This window comes from Falco naumanni, chromosome 11 (assembly GCF_017639655.2).
Source record: "Falco naumanni isolate bFalNau1 chromosome 11, bFalNau1.pat, whole genome shotgun sequence".
In the NCBI taxonomy this organism is placed as follows: domain Eukaryota; kingdom Metazoa; phylum Chordata; class Aves; order Falconiformes; family Falconidae; genus Falco; species Falco naumanni.
Window position 1 is genome coordinate 34,541,137 of NC_054064.1, and position 24,550 is coordinate 34,565,686.

Consider the following 24,550-nt stretch of genomic DNA (forward strand, 5'->3'; position numbering starts at 1 on the left):
AACCGCTCAGGGCTCATTGATACATTCTATTAACTGGGCACAATAAAACCTTGATTTATTCTACAGTTATCAGGTCTGCAGTAAAGAACATTCCTTTTCATAACAGTGAAACAGTATTAAAAAAATTGTCGGAAGCAGCAGTTAAGTGATCATATTCATGCAAATGTAGTGCTGCACCGTCATCGTTCTGTGTGCCGGAGACTGCGTGTCAGGACGCTGCTGTACGAGACCTGGTGGAGGAACACTGCGATGAAACGGAGACTGCTGGGGCTCTGGGATGAAGCGATGCTGCTGCCGCACACTGCTGCCCGTGCCCCAGCAGACTGTCAGGGTGCAAGAGCAGGAGCTGAAGTCTAAGCCACACACGGTACTTCCAAGAGTATTGTCTATTGTGAGCACTGCAGGTGGGAGAGGAGACAGGCATTTGGGGAAATTACAGGATCCCTGGAAGGCTACGGGAGGGTTCGGTGTCAGACACGGCTTCAGTGATGTGCACTGAGGAACTGAGTGGGACTGGACTCGGGGTGGAGGCACCTGGCAGATGGGCACAGCACCCCTGCACGGAGCAGTCACACACCACCAGCGGGGTGCGGGAGGAGCAGCAGAGGCTGTGGAGCTGGTGCTGAGCCCATGCAGCAGGGTGCTTAAAATTAGTAAGTTTGCAAAACTGGAGAAAAATCATGGATTCGTTTAAGTTGGAAAAGACCTTTAGGATCATCAAGTCCATTAACTCAGCACTGCCAAGTCCACTGCTAAACCATGTACCCAGGGACAAATAAAGGAATGGGATTTGTTTGGTGTTTTTTTGGGTTTGTCATTTTTTTGTGTGTGTGGTTTTGTTTTTTTTTTAAAATGGGGTGGAAGGAGAAAGCCTTGCTCTTTGTTAGACAAATAAACTGGTATCTTAAAAGAAGAAACAGGACTGAAGGATATTTGACAGAGGAAACTGCCCAACCCAGGGTAACAGAAGGACTTGAAGGTTTCCTCTCATGTTTCTTTCATTATGATCTTTCCAGATTTAAACTTGGAAATAAACGTGATACAAATTTCTCGTAAATAGTAACTAGCAGAGAAACCACAGCTCTCCTAAATGGAATATTTAGCCTGTACTGATGAAAAGCTGTCCTGCCAGGCCAGCTCAACAGGCATAATTCTGCTGGTTTGATGGCACAGCACCCCTTTCTGAGCAGGGCTGCCAATGCTGCGGTGCTGGGATGCAAAACTCAGCCCAACAGCATCGGCCACCGCAGCACATCCCACCCACAGGGCGGATTATGGCAGGTCGAGCTCCCCCAGCATCGCCCAGCTCCCGTGCAACCCTCTCCTGAACACAAGAAGCCATTTTTCCAGCTGGCCAGAATGGATCAGCAGCAGCAGCAGGGAGCAGATGTGCCGAGTGCTTCTGCATTGTGCTTAACTGCCTAGGGGACAAATCCAAATGGAAGCGCATTAGCAATTAGCTGACTACAACAAATTGTTCATGTATACAAACTGCTCCATGCTGTATCCAGACCGTACTTTTACATTGCTTCAATTTTATTTGCCCCCTCCTCCATTTTCTTCTGTAGTTTTAAGAAATACTGAAACAAACTCTCTGCATATCTCCAGGACAGCCTGACTCCGACATAATCCCCTGTGCAGCCACACTGCGGCCAAGGACGCTTCCAGCTTAGCCCAGGTAGCCGAGTTGGGACAGAGGTCAGCTTGGGCACTTTATTCAAGTATTTACGGAGCTTGTTGGTTGATTTAGCAGCCTGTAACATGTTTCTCACTGCAGACAGAGGTACCCTTACACTGCGTGGCACAGTCAAACCTGAGCGCCCCTTGCTTGTGCCACGCAAAGAGCAGTAGGACCTGGGCCCATGCATCCTTCAACACAGACACACTGTTTCTCCCCTTTCTCCCTTGGCTTGCTGTTCAGGGAGTGCAAATCCCACCCCACCCACCACTCAGCCACTGCCGCTGGCCACACAGGAGTTGCTAGTCCCACTCCCAGCTGCCGCAGCCAGAGCTTTGCTTGCCACGCAGACCCATGGTGGTGGCTGGTGCACGGGCCAAGGGCTGCAGCAGGAATAAGCCACCACTGCTCAGCTTTACCTTCCCAGCACCATCAAAGTCAGTCTTCCCCACCCACAAAGACTCAAAACTCATGTTAAGGATGCGATGAATTGAGGTCAGAAATCGTTCCAGCTTTGACATGACCCAGGGTGCAGGGCACATGGCAACAAGCCTATCAGCTGCACATTGCATTTAAGCTGAAGTTTCAGCTCTGGCCAGCTAAGTTGATGCTTTTATCCAAACTAGGACTCATGTGCATGTAGATCCTGGCTCAGAAGGCAGGAGAGATTCCAAGGGTTTACCACATCCACTGTGCTCTTTTTTTACTTAAAAAATAAAACAAACCACACCAAAGCAACCACTAAGCAGGCTTACAAATTTTGCCCTTTCTATGAGCACTCAGAAAGCTCCCAAGGCAGCTAGTCTGACCCTTATTAAAATCTCCACGATACAAAATAATACAGATGCAATAATGGTTTTGCTAGAATTAGACTGAGTTCACCGTTCCTACTGCTCCCTATTGCAAGTTATTTATCTAACACCACAAACCATTCCGAGTACAGCTTGTGTGAGAGGTGTCACCACAAAACACCCAGGGCATGCCTATGCAAATATCTGCACAACTTCTCTTATTGACAATCTTCCATTAACAACATACTGTGCAAAAGATAATGATCATTTGTTCCATAGGACACAATTTGTTGTGCTTTTCCCTCCCACACATCCCTGGTTTTTAGAGCACTGCCTGCTTTTGGGAACTCTGCAAAGCTGATGTAGGTGGAAACATGTTGATGAGGGCAGAGCAGCAGTGAGAATGGTGATGGACTCCGCATGAGCCTGCTCAAACTGCTCTGCAGTTCAGGTGTTTGTCCTTCTGACTTGTAAAGTGACAACTGATGGTCACAGCACATTACACCAGAGCCTCGGGACCTGCAGCCAGTGCCACCAGCCTGCGTGACCAAGCAGGACGGAAAGCTGCCAGCGAGACCCAGCATATGCTCGAGCTATTCTATAAGCATCAGTGCTTTGATCCACCAAGTTCCAGGACAGCATGAACTACAAGTACCCTGGTGTCATGTAAACCAAGATAGTCTGGTCAGCTTTTGTTCGTGGGAACATCCCATAAGCTCCCAGTTAGCACAGCTAGCCCCACCAGCAGCCCACCGGCAGCAAACCACCTTCCCTGCTCCACCCTCCAGCTCCACAGAGGCCGGGACAAGAGGCTTTGCTACCCCCAGCATGTCCGTAAGGACAGGATCTGTGGAGGGGACACAAAGCTCACATCTCAAAAATCTGATGCCGGTAAAGATGCTGCAGCAATTGTCAGGCAAGGAACCGTTACAAGTTACAAACTGGGTAACCGCAGTTAACAAAGAATTTTCTTAGGTTAGAATGAAAGATACAAGTTATTCGCATTTTCTCTCCATATTTTTTTTTTTTTTTTAAACATTGGAGGGAAAATGAATGCTGTTCTGAATGTTTCATGTCACACCAAGTGCTAAACCAAATTCAGTCCCAGGCTGAAAACACCTCCTCAGTGTGAAATCCCAGGCGGCTGGACCCGACGGGCAATGGGCTACCTCAGCCGCTCCCAGCATCGCCCAGCGCCTGCTGGGAGCCCTTCTGCCTTTGCAGCGGGGCAACTGCACGAAACAACTTGCTGCCTCTCCCGGGAACATTTCACATCTCCATGGAGATTGGGGGTAATCAATCACCCAAACAGAATTTCTGGAAGTTTCTCAGTTCCTCATATTACTGCACAACTGTGACAAATTAAATCAGAAACACTTCAGCCCAACAGCCACAGCAGTCCTCAGAAGTTACTCAGATAATTACTCAAAAAATTACTCCAAAGCCTCAGTCCCAGCACCACAGCTCAGTGAGGCACCCGCTATAAAGCTCGTGCCAGCAGGCCAGCGCTACTGTCCCCCAGCAGACAACAGGAGGATTTGAACCTTAATCTCCTTTTACCTTCCTTTGGAGAGGCTAACACATACATCAAACAGCACAGGTCGTTTTGCTGCTGTAATACAAAACCCAAACATGCTACAGTTTCACCACAAGCAGCAGTTTGCTGCATTAGACTTTTCTTCTCAGCCGCATCCCTCTTCTCCATTGGATTTAGGGATTAAGAAACAACATGACTTACAGTTTACTGTGACTTTTACTTTTTTCACATCTGGAACTGAGACATCATTTTCTGCACTGCATTCATATTCCCCAGCCTGGTCTCTTGTAATTCCATAGATGTCCAGGTACTGTCCACTCTCAAAGGGCTTTGCTGAAATGAAATAATCAGAGAAAAAAATTACTGGATGCTGAGCACAAACCACCTGAAGCTCCACCAACATCCAACCAGCAGCTGGAGGGTTTTGCAGATAACTCACATCCAAAGGGGGGCATGCTTACTTGCTCAGAAACCCCAGCTCCAATGGGGCTGCAAACCCCCTCAAGCTCCTGAGACCAACTAAGGGTCCTCTCCCGCCCCACAGTTGAACTCAGCAGCCACCAGATCCATGAGAGCACCTTCTCAAAAGGTACCCTCTCATGAGAGGGCTTCACAAAATATAAGGCACAGCTGAGTCAAGACCTGCCTTAAGAGTCTTAGCACCCATCATTAGGGCTTATGGTTTGCACCTGGGCAGAGAGCCGCCCCCAGCAATCAGCAGCAAAGCCAGCAGCCCAGCTGAAGGGGCATCTGGAGCAGCTAAGTCACCCTACTGCTGGGGGCCCCAGCATCAGCTTCCCACCACAGGTGTCCTCACTTCTCAGGGACCGTTTGACCTTGTAGCTGTATGTTAACTAGCTGGACGTGAAGGGTGGTAAACCTCATCACCTGGGGGGCCCTGTGCCCCGAGGCTGCCAAAGCTAGATGTGTCCTGGAGGGAACCAGTGGCTGATGGCCTCTAATGGGTGGCCATGGGTGCCAAATGGGTGGCTCATCCCACGTCCTACCCCTGGGAAAAAGCCCTTTCAGGTTTGCTCACCACATCACTCATTGCTTAAGTGTTGTGCCCTGATAAACGTTTCATCACATTAATTAAAAATTAAATAATAGCTCTCCTTTCCTACAGGACCCAAACCCAAGAAGTAACATGCTCACTCAGTGTTTGCCTTGTTGCACAGGAGTAAGGACAGCCAGTGTGAGCGCTTAGGAAACAGGGAGAGGTCTGTCCGGTGTAAAATGGTACAACGACTGAACTGGCATATTTCTGTATGTGACTCCTTAGTGCGTTGCAACTGAAGTCATTAATTATTTTAGAGAGCAAGAACAATTATATGGTTCAAAAGCTAATTTATCTCCACTTGACGTGGAGTCAGAGCACACAGGGAAATTTTTGTAGTTTTCTAAATCCCAGCACTTTTGCCTACTGTGGTTCCCACCCTGCAGTGAGCAGTTTGGTATTCTTCAGATGAAAACTGCTACCTGCTTCAAAGTTCATCTTTCTATATCTTTTGAGCAGTGCACTCTTGGTGGGGAGCAAATTAATTGTTTTACATTCCTCACAAGGCATTCGCCACATAAGAAACCAAAAAATGTTAAATATAACTTTTATCTTAAAACAAAACATCATAGCAGCCACGACTACAGATGCTGGAAATTTTAAGCCTAAAGGTTAATAAGACTTGCTGAAAGTGTCGTCCCAGACAGACAAGATTTTAATTGACTATTAATAACTTTGCAACTTACAGAGCAATGAGGAAAATCTGAACTGGGTAGTGAGAACTAAGCAGAAGTATTATGTTCATGTCCATCACAGCAGTGAATTTCATTTGCTTATCTGTTCATGGATTAATGTTTTAAAGTGTGCAGGGTTCAAAACATCAATTATAACAGTGCATCGCGTAGCAAGATAGCACTCATTAATAAGCACAATACACCATGCCTGTCACGGGAAAGAGCCCCAAGTAAGCACTGGTTATGTAAAGTAGAAAGATAAGACTGAAATTGGAAAAACATTGTGAACTGAAGTGAACATTCATAAAATGCAATGAAATAATTTATGGCATATGAGAAATTGCATGAGAATGAATTTTTTTTCTCTTCCATGTTGTTTGTAGGAGTAAATTACAAAAAACGCCCACAACCCTTCCACAGACAATCCGGCCATTACTGTTCATATCGTGGCCCCCGTCCTGCTCCGCTTTGGCCAAGTTGAATCAATTTCTAGGAAGATGTTATTGCTGTTGCTTTGAACAGCAGCGCAGGATGCAAAGCCCTTGCCTGCCCCGGGGTGTCTGCCTGGCAAAGGAGAGACCTTCCAGCAAGGCTTCTGCTTTGTTTCTAACACCAAGAAAACTATATAAAATGCAGATTTTTCCTGTGTGTGAGGTTAAAAATTACTATTAAATGATGAGATTGTAATGCTCTCCAGTGTCAGTACTTCCCTGGGTATGTGGTATGCACCGAACTATTCTACACTGAATCCTGGGAATAATTTATGATATATCCTATTCCAGTTCCCAACATCAATCTGGAAAAAAAGAAAAAAAATGTATCTCGAACTGCCTAGAATTTCATAAAAATATTTATTTATGTTTTGATGTTAAGCAAAAAGCATCTTCTGCTTTAAACTTGTGGTTTAATGTAAACATAACCCATCAGGCAATACCCTGGTTCTTTGCCTCCCAGGTTTTGTGCCTGGCTACAGCATAAGCAACCCTAGCTCTCAGGGCTGACAAGCTGTCACCCGTCCGGCCAAAAACCAGCACCAGGAACAGTATCTGCAGGGAAAGCCAACGGGGGTCTGGGTGCTGGCACCAGCCAGCTTCGGGGCGCTGCCGCGGACTGGGAGGGCAGCACAGCGCCGCGCTGCAGCTCCAATGCATCAGCACTGCTGTCTGGAAACCTGGTGGGAGTTCCCACAATAATTCCTGTTAGAATCTTTTGCAAAAATGCCCATCAGCACTTTTCATAACCCTTGTATTTACAGGGGTCTAATGCGGAGCTATTAACCTAATTTATGCTGCAAAATACGCACGCATTTTTATAGTGCTGTAAACCCCGTATATTTTATGCAACTCACGTACGTGTCTGAAAATATTAAAATTAAGTCATGTCCCCAGAAATTTTGCATCCAGCTCACAGAAGAAAGCTTTTAGTAAATATGAGAGATAAATACTTTTCTTAGGGAATACACAGATACCATGTTTCATCTTTCCTATTCATCCGCACAGTACTTCATCTTCTTCAGCTTCGTTTTAGTTCTAGAGATTTCCCATGGCTGTGTGAGAGAACTTAAATCACGTTATGGGAAAGATATATGCATAAGTATATGTAAGCGTATTTATGTTACATTGGGTGCACATCCGGCTCAAGGAAGGATGTTCATAAGCAGCAGGGAGAACAAACTGTGGGTGAAGACACTGGTGAATGAGCCGAACTCCAGGAGACAGCTCAGTTTTCTCCCTGTTTCTCCTGCGATGTCTTGCTGCCCGGGGAGCCGTGCCTTGCTCTACCCCCCCGAGGACCATGTGCATCCTATGGCCCTGTCAAGCCACCAGAAACGTGTCTGGCTGCCTTTGCTGGCTACAGCCAAAAGGCTTATTAGACCTGGTACCTGAGAACAAGAAATCTGGAAGGTTCATTAGCACCAGTCCATCAGCCTGAGGTCATGTTAGTGGGAAAAAACTGTTGAATTAAAAGAAACATAAACATGAGTACCTCATGTCCAAGGCCATTCCTGATGGGTTTTTCAGAAAATCTGTTAATTAGACTTACTGGTACACATAATGATGTGTAAGTAATCTGCTCTGGATATCTTAGGTTACAAGACCAGGTTCTCCAGCCAGGAAGAGAAACACCTGGGAAAGTGCGCTTGGACACCTGTTTGCTGCTACTGCCATGTGATATGATGCTTGATAAATCATCACGCTTGTTATTCCTCAGGAGAGTACACAATTAAAACTGTGTTTTCTTCCCACGCATATGGTACCTGGCATCAGGTGTAGCACACGTACACATTGCCATATGGACCAGTTCTTGAAGGCTTGGATGGATGAGTTTTGCAAGGGTAGCATTTTCCTCCCCTGGTGTTAAACATAAGTCAGTAAGAAGAAAAATCTGGTGCAAGTCCAGGGTAGCTCCAAAAAACTCTGCGGATTTCATCTGAGCCAAGGTTTTCGGTTTTTTCCTTATTCACTAGGATAATAAATACAGTATAGCCCCAGTTTATGAAATGTAAAACCTGTTCAGTGCCCAGGACTGGCTTTTATGACCCAATCTTTCAGATACCTCATCCTCCAGCAGAGCGTGAAGCCCCTGGTAGGGCTGGGAGTGTGGAGAGCCCGAGGCTGAGCTGATGCCAATCCTGGTCCATCACAGGCTCAGGACGTTTCGATGGTGCACACGAGAGATTGTGCAGAGCTGAGTGAACCATCTCCCAAAAGAGGGAAGGCACAGAGATTCCAGCTCATCCTTATGTACACTGCCTTGATGATGAGAACTGGACTCAATGTGAGAGAATAGAAGGCATCTCCAATGATGATACCATGATGATGCCATCTGGTTATCACCAGGTGCTTTAAGTAATCTGTAAGGTCCTTCTTGATCTCTGAGGCTGGGTGGGGATACAGGATCAAGGGCACAAGGAGGCACCTTTCTTTCATGAAGATGAGTTGCTGTGGCATGCTGAGAACAATCTGAAGTCTGAACAGTTGGATTCACCCAGAAAAATGATCTGAAGCCATTTCTATTGCTCATTATGGATTCTGGGTTTAAAGTTACACCCGATGCTGTAATTGAATAGTCCTCTCCAAGGAACTGCAGGCAATCTGAACAGCTCACTGTGTGCTAGGAGAATGGCCCTGTCACACTGGGGACCATTTAAACATCGATTGCTGAAGGCCATTTAGCTTCAGAGAAGCCACGCTCCACATTTGAAAAGAAAAACCAGATTAAATGTAAAGAAAAAAAATATATCCCAAACCGACTGATAAATTGAGGTCTGGAGGAGATCTCCCAGCTGACGACATGAAACAAGAAAAGCAAGTAGAGCAATTTTGTGAGAAAGGCATGCTGATGAGAGGAAAGAGATGTGAATATAGATTGACAAAGTTGAAAGTTTCAGAGATGGAGACAACAGGGTTATATCTATATGTGAGATATATAGGCCCGGAGACAAGCATTTGGAGAGCTGCCAATGTGCACGCTCATGGTGCGGGCAATGTAAATCTCAGCCAGTTATCAAGAGATGTTGTGTGTAGAGGGTAGAGGTTGGTGTTACAAGAGAAGTCATCACAGTTAGTTTTTCTCCTTCTCTAAAGCTACATCAGTTTCTGCCCCTGCTCCGAACCACTGCCACGCTGCACTACGTGTCTGAGGTCCATGGGGTGATGCTGGTCTGGAGCAAGTCTGAATTTTCTATTTGCAGACTTCATGCCACAGAACACATGGTCATTCATGCTCCGGAATATGGACTGACTTTTCTAGATTTATAAAATTTAAATATCTAGATTTAGATTAGATGTTAGGAAGAAATCCTTCACTGTGAAGATGGTGACACACTGGCCCAGGCTGCCGGGAGCAGCTGTGGGTGCCCCATCCCTGGCAGGGCTCAAGGCCAGGCTGGACGGGGCTGGGAGCAGCCTGGGCTGGGGGGAGGGGGCCCTGCCCGTGGTGTGGGGGGGTGGGACTGGGTGGTCTTGGAGGTCCCTGCCAACCCAAATAATCTTGTGATTCTATGACTATTCTGCCTTGGCAGCTGCGTACACGTATAAAGGAGACCCAGCTCCATTTTAATACTTGGAGATACGGTCAACCAGGTGCAACTTTGGGAGAAAAAAACCCCACTGGAGATACCAATTTGTCTGCATGTTATATCTTCTGGATATTTAGCTTCAACTCCACTCTGATTTTTGCAGGTGTGCTCAGAACCCTGTGTGCCGGCAGAAGGCAGAGGTATGTAGGTGCAGCCTGCTGCAAATGTCGGGTTTTCTCACTGGAAGACCACAGCCCGCGGCAGGAGGCCATCTCTGCACGGGGACATGCAAAGGGCCCTTCAGCAGGACGGGGTCTGCAGGGCCCCCTCTTACACACAGGCCACTGGGTCTTCTGCACCAAACAGCCAAACATGAACGGTCTGAAAACAGCCTAAAAACCCTTTCTCTGCAAAACCAAAATTAAAACCATGGGGGGAAGAAAATCTTTTTAATAAGAAAGCGACACGATTAAGTCTCACTTGATCTGATTTATAACTCGTAGTACTTAATGTGGAGATTTGGCTCTTGGGAAGGGGTAGTTATTCCCAGCGAAGCCCCGTGCCTGTGGCGGCTGTCAGGAGAGACCTGGCCCGTTGGCCAGGCTGCGGGAGCCCCGGGTGGGGGGCAGGAGGGATGTGGGGCAGGAGCAGCTGGGATGGGGCCAGGCAGGCACCCTGCGGGACAGGGCCGTGCTCACAGCTCTGCTGATGCCCGATGGCTTTATAACCTTCCCTCCTCCTGCTGCTGTATTAAAATGATGCACCGCAAATGATAGGCTATTATTTATCGACTGATTATCTGTTTGGCTCAAATACATTCGTTGATCCCTCCCGCTTTATAGGACTCTTCTGCCTGCAGTTTGTGGAAACTGGCGTCGCTATGAGTTAAATGAATCATTAATGTCTATTGTTTACATATTTCTTCATAGCCCTCAAAAGCAACACCATTTTTTTATAAAATGTGGGTTTTAGAAAGAATTCTTAGTATGTTTAAAATATGATTTACTCATAAAAATGCCCAGAAGAAATGATACTGGGAAACAAAACAGGAGATGCTGCAGGTATGGTCAGGATGAATGTGGCATCTGCTGCTTACTCGCTGTCACCTCCCTGCAGCATCTGCATTCATCAGCATGCCCAGCCTGGGTTTGCTGCCTGCCTGCCTGCTGCCTGCCCGGAGGGGATGTCCCCAGAATAAAAATAAAAAATAGCAGCATCTTGCTGCATTTTAGAGATTATCTGTTACTTTTCTCTAAAAATATTTGTGCAAGCCCCAAAGTTGACACACTTCGTTCAAAAGACCAGTATCTCCCAAAATAGCCCTGAGGGACACTATAGCAAAGGAAGGGGAAAGAGGGTAAAACGTACAGTTGCTTGGTTTGGTTTTGAACATTAAAGATTTTGTTTCACTGAAATACCTTCTATGATTCATAAATCACTTGAAGGTGCAGTGTTTCTCAAATAAAAATGAACTGATATCTGAGGGAATCAACTAAGCATGTACCAAAAGTCTAATTTTCATTGCATTTTATGAGTTATTAATGAGTTCATCTACTTTCATTGAAAAGCAAGAAATACTATTTGCTATAAAATTATCCATAATATACTTATTTCTGTGCAATGCTTTTGTAGTTTAGTTTGAATTTTTGTATTTCATAAAGACTGTAATCTTACTCTTGATTCTTAGTTCCTTCACAAAGACCCAATTATTTGACCATCTTAAGTTTGAATATTCTTCCCCTGACAACTGTATTTTAACAAGCACTATTTTTTTCAGACTGTTAAAAGATTTTAAAAAGATATGAGGATTTCTAGGAATATCTTTCATGCTTTGTGAAGGGATGCTCAAACTTCTGGAATGGTCCTGACAAAAATGACATTTTTCTGAGAAGACTTCCTCAGAAAGCCCCTGACCACAGACAGCATAATGTCACCTGACCCCAAAGCAATGGACTGTGATACTGAATGTCACTTAATTGGATCCTAATACCAAATCTCGGTACTTACAAGAATGGTACTTACAAGTATCATTAAAAATAAAATAAAATAAAATAAAATAATAAAATAAAATAAAATAAAATAAAATAAAATAAAATAAAATAAAATAAAAGGCAAAAGCCATCTAACCTGAAACCAAAAGACACTGTCTTTGCATGGGAGAGGTGTGGTTTTGGAACTTTCTTGCGTTTTGTTTGTCCCAAGGCAAAGGAAAGAGCCACAGCAAGCAGATTACGTTGGGCACTGCTGCCTTTAAACTGTTAATGAATCTCCTCATTTACTGCGTATAGAGCTCCATGCCATTCCCCCTTGAATTCTTGGGAAGCTGCCAGGTATTTTTTTGATATTAGGGAACCATTGATGTAATGGCATATGATGCCTTTACCAACTGAAAAACTCCCCTTCAGGACCACAAGCCAGGCCATTAAATTAATATAAAATACTAATCACAGAACTTCAAGTCCCCAGACGGTTGTAAGATGGACTGATCCACCTATGCCATCCCCACGTGCCCATCGGTGTGATATTTAGCTGGCCCATGCACATAGCTTTTCTCATGCAGGGGCTGACAAAAGACCCCAAGTCCCCCCCAAGCCACCCCGTGTCCCAGGGGATGTGTGATGTGGGTATTTTCCAGGGGGGCCTTGCTCATCCATGCCCAGGGGCAGCTCCTTGCAGCAGAGCTGCAGCTGAGGCAGTGCTCAGGTAGGAGGCAGCAGTGCAAGTTTTGCATTTGGGCTGTACAACCCCCAGTAGCTTTGCATGCCAAGAGGGGTGCGTGGCAGTAGCTCACCCTGGGCTGAATGAATAACACCAATTTCTGTGCCCGGACTAATTGCTGAGGTGCCCAGACCCAGCTGGTGTGAGCAGCAGCCCAAAGCATTGGTGCTAACAGGGACATGTGTCAGGCCACCAGGATGGAACATTTCCTGACTCATGGAGGTCCTGGCCAGAGCTGGTGACTGGGAGAAGTGGGCATCCCTGTTCAATCAAAAGCACAAAGCAGTGGGCTCGTGTAAAGTACCGGATCAGGGAGCTGTAAACCCAGAGCTGAGAGCTGCGGCGCTTCCTCAGGCAGCACAGAAAGAAGAGTTTAGTCAAGGCAGAAAAAGAAGAGGTGTTCTCTCCAAACCCAGACCAGGAGCAGGACATGAAAGCTTTGTAATGCCCAAGGCGTCTAAGCCCTAAATTAATATTATCTTTGTCAGCCCAACATGCTGGCATGGAAGGCGTGACTTCTGAAAGCGGCTGTGCCAACACGTGCAGCACACAGCAGAGCACCACCCGCCGGCTCCTCCGGCAGCTCGGGGCGGCCGAGAGCACGTCCCTGCCCCTCCTGCCTCCCGATGCTGTGATGGGCGATGCCAGCCGGTGCCAGCGGTAAGCGGTGTGGCAGAGGAGCAGCCAGCTGTGCACAGGATTCTCCTGCATATCTCCTCTCTCCCACCGAACAAGTGAAACCTCCCTGATCACGGTCAATCTCAGCCCGTCACTGCTGAGTGTCCCTGCCTTGGTCTGTCTCTGAAGGTTTCCTGGCTTGTCTCCAAACTCTTCCAGCTTGGTTGCAAGGAACAGATGTTTCGGCTCAGTCCGGTAATGCTTCACCTGACCGAGGAGTGCAGCGCTAGCGCCATAATGAAGCTATCGCCTGCAAGATGAGTAATGATGGCATGAGGGAGGCATATCACTGTCATTGCTGATCAGGTTAAATCACTGAATTATTTTACATTCCGCTTCTTAGACACCTAAAGGGAACAAGCTTCGCTTTTGGTCTAATGCAGCAATAAATCTATGGCCATTTAGGAAAGGTGGCTGGATGTCACTGCCACTCAGGATGCCGCATCGCCACCCTGTAGCCCATGAGAACATCACCGGCTCCAGACTCAAAGGTTCATCTGCAGTACATCACCTTGACGGAGCGATAGCTCCATAGGGAAAAACCCTTCCTCACCTTTAGGGCTCTTACCCAGCATCTGGGAAGGTGAGATGCCATCACTCGGAGAGGGAGACAATGGAACAGTGGCTCCAGGCATTGCAAACCCAAAGCCATGAACCAGGAAACAATAATCACTGGGCAAAGCAGACTAAGCAAAAGAGGTCTTGCCGGGTGGCAGTACTGCCAGGCTGCTTGAAGTACCTGCTAATTGGGCTTTGAATTACAAAGTCAGGAAAATGTGGTTCAATAAGAAGATCCTTCGCACAACTTGATTAGTGTTGGGAGCAGCTTCACTGCGCAAAGGCAGCGGCTGAGCGGAGGGTGGCTGAGAGCAGCTTGCCACAGATCAAAAATTATATAAAGCACAATTGCAAATATATCAGAGGGCAACAGTGGTGTAAAATAACCCTTGCCAGCAATGACATCTGCTCGATTTGTAGAATTTAGTAAGACAAAAGACACAAGGCAGAAACTTCTGTTTCTAGAACTTTCAGCTTTAAAACTGTTTTCAAGCAAGAGACGGAGCATTTTAAAAGATGAGCTCATACTTTGTACACACACAAAGCCCTGGAAATCTGATAATAATTCATGTCAGTTCAGTATTTTCAGCCTGAAAATCCAGGTTCAGAGAACTTGCACTTCAACAAAATACTTCTTATTTCTGTCACGTGTGGATAACATCTGAGAAACGGTGGTTCTTTAGCAGAAGTGCAAGTGGAACAAAATATTTGACATTCGCTTGCTCATGTCAGGCTGTGTTTATTTCTTAGGATTTAGCTAGAAGTTTTACAAAAGCCTCTCTGCTCCCCCCTCCCCAGCATCAGCTTCCCGCAGCAGGCTGCTTCGGGAGGGGTCTCACAGGAACCGCACTGCCTGGTCGGGGACTAGCAGTGCCTTTTGTCCTGTAATTGAATTGAATCAGCTCTTAGGCTCATTCCTCCCAGACAGCCCTATCATTTGAGTGCTCTGAAGATGTATTACACTAATATATCGTCAGAACGACATTGCTATGATGATACATTAATGCAATACATCTTCACGGCTTTAGGGCTGTCCAGAAACAATAGGACGGGCATTAGATTCAGTTCAGTCATATCACACTCATGCACACATGCCCCGGCGCCAAATGAAATGTGTTGGAGAAGAAGAGGAGTCATCACATGAATATGTTCAAATCTAAATGCAGGCTAATTTCTGGATATGCGTAGCTTTCCCCAGTGTTAGAGAAAAATCTGTTATTTTGCATGTGCTAAACAGTTCTTACAAGGTTTTCTGGGGTGTTGTTGGGTTATTTTGGAAACACTTCAGTGTCACCCTTCTCTGGAAACAGGACTGAATGAATGAGGAGTGTCCTGGCGCTGGGGATTTGCCTTTCACTTGACATGGGGAAATCTGTCTTCATTCAGCTAAATTCACAGTTTCTGAAAATCTGCTCTCACAAACGCATGCACATTCATACAACCGGTTTACCCTCATGTTTTAGGAAAATAACCAGAAATTAGACTGGAAGCGATAGGGATAAAACTGTGAGAAAAGGGAAACAGAGCAGGGAAGAACTGGAAAATACAAAACTGGAAGTCACCAGAGATGATGCTGAGGAGCCAGGCTGAGGTGTAACAAAGGCAGAGGGGGACTGTTCAATATGAGCAAGCCACAGAAGCCGGGATGATATAGTCAGGAAACACCACATGCAGCTACAAAGAAAACAGGAGATTCCTGTCTCAAACTAATTTTTTTTTTTTTCCCTGCAGCCAGTGACTGTGAAACCTGCTAGCAAAATGTACATCACACATCAGTCTCCTTGCCAAGCCAGTGATGCTCAATCTCTACGCTGGCAGGTAATGCAGCATAACAGGGGTGGATGTGGAGACTGAAACACCGCTGAGGACCTAATGTGCGCCATGTGGGGTGCCTGGGGTGGCTTTGCGTTGTCGTGGATCGGTCCTGGTGGGCTAACTCCCACTCCTGGCAGGACTATGTGAGGTTCACTCCAGGAGAACATCCACCAGGTTTCCTTCCTTTAAGGGAGTGGAATTCACGCACTTTGGGTGCCTCCCTATCGGCATTTGAGTTCGGACCAGGAGTGCACTTTTGAGGTGCACCTCTTGGTCGCCCTCACTTCTTGCACCATGCTTGGTCCTGCAGAGCGTAAGTGCAGAGCCCAGCCTTGTGCGTGAATCCATTGGGTAACACCACCACGATGCCAACAGGAACCAACTAGCATGAAAATACTTGTTTGAAACATGAAACTTGATTTAACAACACTCGTGGTAAATATTACGATTGCAAAGCCAAGCACACTGGACAAAGCCAAAGGTGAGGCTACTCCTGCAATCTTTTTATGCCCTTCTCTCTATATATACATTTGATATAGACCCATCGTGGTCACTGTTGTCTAAATACAGCTGTGCTTCATTAGAAGCACCTTGCTTCCCCCAGCACCTGCCCAGATATTTAGCTAGTTTGGCAAAACATAACCGACTGCATCTGACCCACTGCACCCCTGCTCTGCCTGCCCTGCTAGCTCTTGCTGCCTCCTGTGAGAGAGAGCAGCCGCTCTGATGCCTCTATCCATGTGCTGTATTGGCAACAGCCAGAACAACCCTCTGGGATGTGGAGAGAAACCCCACTTCTCTCCATTTGCTTAATTCAAATACAAACAAATGCAATTCCCCTGCATCTTGAACGTTACACTATGCTGGGAGTGGCATTTCAAGAAGTGGCATTTTGTTTTAAGGGAGTTAGGTAGAAAAAGTTTTGCTTTTTCCATAAGACTTGTTGAAACTATGTAATTTAGCTTATTTTGTATTTAGAAAACCTGGAAAATATTAGGCTTTCCCTGAAAGCAGGTCCCTAAGCAGCAGAGTGCCCAGGTGGTGTGTGCTTCTGCTGGCCCCAGACCGGCTCAGCGTGGCTGCTCTGCTGGACGCTGCCCGAGCATCCTGGCTGCCGGGCCCTCTGAGCCGGGAAAAGTCACCTTTGCAAAGGTTTGTCAATACTTAAGCGGAAAAGATTTTTGACATACAGCACCCCAATTTTGCAAAGCAGGAGTACTTTATCAAAAGCTTTCTGAATGGCTTTTGTTGGTATGGCTCCTGGCGGCACCGGCAGCGCTTGCTTTTCCGGAACGGCACCGTAGCACCTACCCACCCTGCGTGCACAAGTGTTAAAAGCTGGAGTCATGTTTCAGGTAGACCTTAATTCTTTAAAATTCTGCCTTCATTCTTAAACTACTGATGGTGCACTTTGCTCTTAAATGTCAGAACAAAATAAGTAATACCTGCAATTTCTTCAGATGACATTTCAACAATACCAGATTTTCAGATTACAGACGCCAGCCCGGTGTTTCTTATGGTGTTACACTGAATGTGTAGATATTGTGGATTTACATAATGGGTTTGTATAATGAATATTTATATAATGAAATCATTTACATAATGACTGCAAGTTAAACATGCACAATAAAGATTCCAGGCCAATAATTTATGTACTAAGTTAAAAATCACCTCTAAACAATTTTTATTTTTATTCCTATGAAAGGTTCATTTTCTCCCTGTTCAAAAAAATTGAATCCGACCTTACCCAAGTAAAGGCTGCACCGATGCAAATCATGATAATATTTTTGAATTAGTCTATATTGAATCATTTGTATTCAGAGATTTCAGTTTCTTATCTTTTAGTAGCAGCTTTGACAAACAATTTCAGAATATTCTAAATATGATTCGTTAATATAATTTAGTGTTGTAGTTTAGATGCGATGTTTGCATGTAAGCCTCATTAGTGCCACTGGGAATTACGGGAGAAAACTGGTAGAAATTACAAAGTGCAGATGAAGCTTATGTTTAGATAAAGGTAATTTGCTGCAGACAGAATATAAACTGTTGCAGGAATCTGGTGTTTTCAACTCTCTTGCATTTTGTTTTCTAATAAATCCAGGCTTCTTGTTTGCCAGACGGATATGTAATTGGATTTGAGTGCCATTTATAACTGTCTGTACACCAGAACATACACCTGAGCACAAAAGCGGTAGGTACGGTGTTATTGAAATGGAAAAATTCTTCTTTATTTGGTAGACTAGCAGACAGAACACATTCTGTGAATTGTATGTTTGCTTCCATCACATTTTACAAGACCTCTGAGCAAAAAGTTATTTGGATCCTATGTTCTCCCACTTCGGACAGAGTTCTGTCCATTAATCAACTGGGGGACACCCAAGGCACATCCCAGTGCTCTGCAACAGCTGCATCGGGGCTCAGCTCTCAGAAGGAACAGGTGTTGTAATGATGCATCCCTGTAACACAGTATTTGCAATGAGTTTGCCAGGCCTCAGCACTGAGCCTTGTCAGAGCATTGCTGCCTGGATTTATCCTGCCCTGCCTGTGGCTTCGTCTTCCTTGTTTCAGCTGGGGCAGCGTTTCCTCCAGCTGAGCAGGCGTCCCCAGCTAACCTGGTTTACCTCTGCCCTTCTGCGGTACAGCCACGATTTTACACAGCCAGCAGCAGGGAGCAGTTACTCGGTGTGTAACGAGGTACTTCTGACTGTTGCACAAAGAAGCAACGCAGAGAAACACGGGCTGGTGTGGGATTGCAGGCTTGAGACATGTGGACAGGGGATGCAATGCAGAGGGGGGCAGGCACGGGCTGCATAAGGATGGTCAGGGGCTGCCACAGGAGACCCCACGGCTGCGAACAGCTCACCCACGGTCAGCTGAAGAAATGCACATTTGGAGCTGGACAAAGCAAGGGTTAGGGGTATCAGAGAACAAAGGGATTATATGGGACATATGTAGAAGGCACCATGTGCCATAAATGAGGATTGAATCTGGAGATGCCGAGCAACAAAGAAAGAACAGAGGTGTAAAAACACAATAGCAAACATTTTAAAATGACTGCAAACAGATCCTAAAGGGAGGAAAAAAACCCACCTGGACATAGTATTCCTCCCCCCAAAGCATCCCGGGTGCTGACAACTTGCCGTAGCAGTTCCCCTCCCAGGATGAAACCCCCAACCTTCACCAGGAAAAGGATAGAAACTAAGTGTGTCTATAAAAACTTTAACTGCATCAGTGTTCCTTCTTTTTTGGTAAGTCATAGAATCACAGAATGGTTTGGGTTGGAAGGGACCTCTGAAGATGATCTAGATCTAGTCCAACCCCCCTGCCATGGGTAAAGGATATCAAATCCAGGCTAATAATGATTCTTCAGTTAAAACTCTTTTTTTTAAATAACTATATATATATATATATATAAACAAGCATTTTTTTGTTATTGTATCAGTTGTACTTCCTCTTTGCCCATAAATGAGACCGAGCAGTTCACAAGCACCAGTGTAAACACATCTGGGGGTGTAGTCAACCAGTCACGCCACCAGGAGATGTTCCCAGTGCCACCCCAGGCAGCAAGCCCATGGCAGGTGTGTATCCCACTGCGTTTACAATAAATAATGCATGCACATATCGAGGGCACCCCCAGGCAAGAGAGACATGGCCATGTTGGAATGAGCGCAGTGGAGGGCCATGAGGATGATGAAGGGGCTGGAGTATCTGAACTGGGGAGCAGCCAAGGAAGGTGGGGTGTGAGCCTGGGAGGAGTGGGCTCTGGGGGTCCTGTACGTGAAGGGGGTGTAAATGAGATGGATCCAGAGACACAGGAGATTCCATTTAAACATGAAAAAAAGCTTTGGAAAAAAGCATGGAAAAACCCATGAATAAAGTGAGTGTGATCAAGCACTGGCACAGGCTGCCTGGAGAGGCTGTGGCATCTCCATCCACGGAGATATTCAAAGCCAATTGGACATGTTCTGACCAGGCCGTGGACCAGCTGATCTCCGAAGGTCCTTGCCCACCTCAGCCATTTTGTGATTTTCTTTTTTTTTTAAATACCAGATTTGTTAAGCCCTTTGTTATTTCTTAAGTAATAACACAAATTTGTTAATTTGTGTTCCATCTAACCTACTGCTTCCTGGTGAGAGAGTGAGGGATGTGACAAAACCAATCCAACAAGCCACCCTTCCCCAAACAGAATCCTAAAAGGAGAAGGTGCATGGGATCTGCAGGGTGACCTGCCAGCTACTTGGTCGAGATGCTCTAGCAGAGAGGATGAACCAGAGAGCATACGGTACATGGATGTTGCTGTCTCCTATGGGCACGGTTCATACATGCTTCCACGAAGGGCTGAGAAGGCAGAATGAAGCAGGCGTCGGGCAAGGGCAAGAGAACAAAGCCCAGGCTGTAACTGCCTGCCCTTATCTCTTTGGTGGTGAGCAAACCTACCCGTCTGCCCACAGTGTGCTGTGCTAGGCACTTGGCAAGGGCACATCATCACTGCCCCATGAACGCTGTACTGTGCTGTCTTTGATTAGTTTTGTCCTCAAATTTCATTTCAGTTCTCATTGTGGTAAGTGTAATGGGTCTGCAGCCGAGTGATCGCATTTTTCCTCTCAGTCCTCGTTCTTGGTCCTTTGGTCAAGATACAAAATCAGTGGGTTTACCGAAAGCCCTTGTGATTGCATGCACTAATTTTGTCTGAATTCAAGATGTGGAGTACCTGATTCCTCCTCAGTCCCCTTCTCCAGCCTGAGCGCACTAATTCTCCTTTTCTGCTTTTTTCCTCTCCAGGAAAATTGCAACAGCTCCTTTCTGGAGACAATCTAATGCTTTAAGCTATTACTCTAAAGTATCACCACGGTTTCCAATAAAATTTTATTTGACATTTAGTTAAAATCCATTTTCTGCTACAAGTGAATTTTTTTTCCTAGTCCCTTGATGGACACTTCAAGCAGAATTCATTGTCATTGTCTTAAAGGTCAGAAGTTGGGGTTTTTTTTGCAGATCTTGCTTTGTAAAGCAAGCTGTTACTCAGGATTATGAGACACTGTAGTAAGCTGTGACAGTCCATGAAACCATTCTTCACTGCAATTACATGGATTTCATAAAAGTTGTGTGAGCAAACAGAAAGACCTTCACTGCAAAATCAATGATCATTGTAGAGTCCCTATGAAAGAACCAGTGCAATCCCAGTCTGGCATGCAGCAGCCAGCGGGCAGCGGGGAGTATCTCCTTCCACAAAGACAAAACCCACCGGGATTTCCAGGGCCAGCAGCTCTGAGACAGGGAGCAGGGATCTCCCCACCTCCGAGCGAGCCAGGTCCTGCTTTGCTCCAGGGAGCCAGCAGTGCTGGCTCTGCACCGAGTCAGGCAGGGTAGAGATGCCTGTGACGTTAGCTAAATGTTTATTTTTTTATACATATTTATGTTATTTATATTATTATTTTATATTATTATTTTATATTATTATTTTATATATATATAATATATATTATATCACATATATAATATATATTATATATATAATATAATTATATATATATAAATATATATAATTATATATTAAATATAAATTTCAAATATGTTACAAGAAATTAAAAGTCTAAATGGAAATACTACGCAGAAGCTATACTTTTAGATGCCATTTTGTTTGCAATTTTTCATACATATGAATTAAACTGTTCGATAAAACCATTCTAATAAGCCATGCTGTAGCATGGGATACTGGTTCAATGGCAGTTACATTAAATTTAATCTGTTGCATGATGTGTTAATGTTTTTAACTTTCACGCCTACTTCTAGAGAGCCCTGTGTGCTCTTGATTGTTTCCTTGTTTTGATTTTAATTGGAATGGTTTGATAAATGTCTGCAGCCTGTTAAAACAGGCTTAAAAATAGATTTAAGGTGACTTTATTTCTACATTCCTGTGTTACGGTAGCATTATCGTTTTCCCTGATCGCAGCTGAAATCTCAAGAACCTGTTGTTTTCTGAAAGTCCAGTTAGGCACACACTTTTTAAGGCATACCAGAGTGATGCTGCCACACTTCTGAAAACTGAAAATGCAAAACCTGTTACCGGTGGAATGTTGCGGAAAGCGCCGGTGACAGGCAGCTGTGCTTACCAGATGGGGAGATGTGTCTCCAAGAAATGGAAGGCTCTGGCTTCCCCGTGGCCAGGCACACCAGGGTAACATTGCTTCCTTCGTTCACAACGATGTCACTTGAAATACGAAATATCTTCGGAGAAACTGCAATGAAAGAAGGAGAAAGTTGTAACAGAAAGCTGCTGAACCAGTGCAATCCCACCAGACACGGCGAGCTGAGGAGAGTTGGGATAGCTGCTGTCAGCGATAAAAATACATCCACTTGTTGAAATATAACTGTGCCCAAACCCTTGTTTAGGTGTGACCACAGCTATTTCCATCACGTCTGCAGAAGCTCAGCCATGGATGCAAAATGTTACAAATAAGAAAGCAGCGATTTCCCCCATTTTGTGCATAGCAGGTTATGTTACTGAGTCCCCAGTAAACCACCACCGATGGATGCTCTTGTTTAAAAGAAGGCTGAGCTTGCTTGTGACATTTTGAAAAGAAGATGAAATTAAGTTTTTCTTGCACTTTTAAAAATAAGAATGCCTATTACATCTATTCCATGTGTACTTGGAGGGTCATATCTGTAATTGGAGAAGACTAAAATACATCTATTTCTGTTGCTTTGTATTGTTTTTAGCCTTGCAGTAGCAACACAGCTAAGAAAAAAAAAGCTAGATTTTTTTCTTCCCTTTCACCAGCAGAATTCTCCCTTAAACTCCATTTTCTGTGCTATTTATATATCTGGGCATACAAGAACAGAGTTCCACATGGGTGGAAAATGATGGAAGGCATTAAACGGCCTACTCTTAAGGGAATACTTTATTTCTTGTAATGTTACACGTGGAGGAAAGGAACTCAGGGACCCAGCAATGAAGGCAGGAATTCTGGATTTCAGAATGAATCTGTCTTTCTAAAGAAATATGTATTTCTTTACATGATGTGTTATTACATTTGATATAGAACTCAAATAATTGCGGTAACAAGGCATACCCTATTGACATTGCTCAAAAGCACTCTTCTCTATATGAGAAACAACAAATTTTCTGCAAATATCTGTAAAGGATACAGCTGTTGTGCATGGGTGTTTCAGAAACTTCTGTAACGACTGCTTTAAAATCAAAGTGCTCTGCAAGGTAAATGGGTGCCAATAAAATGAGGGGAAAATGATATTTATGATCTTCCATTTTCCTAACCGAAGTCTCTGTCCAGCTGGAGCTTTACCCTCCTGAGTGCCACAGCCCCTTCTCACTGGTTTGCTCCAATTTGCCGTGGCCAAAATCCCACCATCTGAGCCTGCACATACACATTTGCAACCTGGAACACATTGTTAGCGTCCCTTCGACGTACTTTAAAAGTACAGAGCTTATTTTGTATGCACAGACTGGTCTTGGGCGCTCTGGGATCCCCACCCGCAGATGCTCTCCAGCCCTTTCCTTGCTCCAGCAACTGGAAGTATTTCAATACTAGAAAAGAGCTGGGGTCAGACAGACTTAAAAAAGCTGGAAACCCTCAGTGCTTGCCTGTGGCTGTGCACTTGTGAGCAAGGAAAACTAAAAGCCTGTGTAGGATATTTTTAATTAGCAAACATTGTCTTTAGGGAAAACGAAGGTCCGGAGAAGGCTGAACCTTCCCCAGTTCCTACAGCAGCGAAGGTTGGTATTACCCACCCCTGAAGCTCAAGCAGGTTTACACAGTCACTTGGCAGAGGTACACCCCTGCATTTGCCACAGTCCAACCCACAGAGGTGACACCCCCCTTCCCTCCCGCGCCGCCACCTGACAGGCACACAGCTCTCACAGCCCCTCGGAGCCAACACACACGAAGAGCCGTTTCCACGGAAAGGGAGCATGCATTTTGCAAAGCCCTGCAATGAACCCGTTACTCAACTGCCTTCTGCAGGAGTCCCTCCCATCCTAAAGGAGACCGTGGGCAGCGTCCCCCCCGCCCCCCCAGCTGTGCCATGCCATGCCATGCCCCTTCCTTGGGGTCTCCCATGCCCTGGAACAGGCACGTTGGCGTTGGTAATAGAGGTCTCCCCACTCCCTGTCCCAGCCCAAGCTAAATATCATCAACGTTTCAGCTCAGCAGTAGACAAAAACCTGAAAGGAATTCATATTTATTTGTAGGGTCTGAAAAATAAATATACTTTCTAAAGACAGCTGGTGAGGGATCATTCTATCTGAAACGCAGAAATCCATCTGAGAGCAGGATATCATGAGTAATGGGGCATATGCAGTGGCTTTATTCAGTCTACAATATTTTTAAATTATCTTCCTAAATCTGAGCTACTTCTTTCTTTATCCTTCAAGAATGAAAGCACTTCCAGAAAGTCAAGTAAAAGAATCAAATAACTCAAAACAGTTCTTCTCACAAATAAATACATACAACTGACTGACGCAATATCTATTTGGAACTGTGGAAATATCTTCCAGATTAAGTAAATGTTACGGTGTAAGATTTCCAAAAGCATTAAACTTATTATTTGAGGTTCTGCACCTTTGAAGCTAGAAAAAAAAGAGAGATTTGCTCATGTTCTGGCATTACTGAAGCAGTACCACAGAGGGATTTTTCACACCTGACACCTAATGCCCTTTATCCAAGTGATTCTTATTTGCCTTAAACTTGTCAATAACTGTAGCGGAGGACGTGGCTGGAGCCCGCTGTGCTGCCGTGATGGAACCTGGGTGGCCAGTACGGACTAAAGCAAACTAAAGGAGGTCTCCTGGTGCTCAGGCTGTGCCAGGGTCGGGATTAGGTTTAGTCCAGTCTCCTCCCTGCATCCATCGCCAGAAACTGGGTGGCTGAAATATGCACTCACTTTTCAGTATACCTATTTAATTAGTGCCACTGATAAAAACAGATTAGAAATACAAGAACATTAATTTCAGGGGAATGGGGAGCTCTTGGCGTGCTCTGTTGCTGGTCCTTCAGCTCAGCTAC

General features: G+C 45.2%; 1 protein-coding gene across 2 annotated transcripts in view; it reads right to left on the reverse strand.

Moving 5' to 3' along the window:
* Positions 1 to 24,550, reverse strand: part of NEGR1 (neuronal growth regulator 1) — a 295,442-nt gene that overhangs the window by 86,539 nt on the left and 184,353 nt on the right. For both annotated transcript variants that reach the window (XM_040611163.1, XM_040611164.1), the window contains exons 3-4: positions 21,641 to 21,766; positions 4,208 to 4,339 (exon numbers count right to left, since the gene is read on the reverse strand). In XM_040611163.1, the coding sequence (XP_040467097.1) occupies positions 4,208 to 4,339; positions 21,641 to 21,766 (258 nt within the window). The remainder of the gene's footprint in view (positions 1 to 4,207; positions 4,340 to 21,640; positions 21,767 to 24,550) is intronic.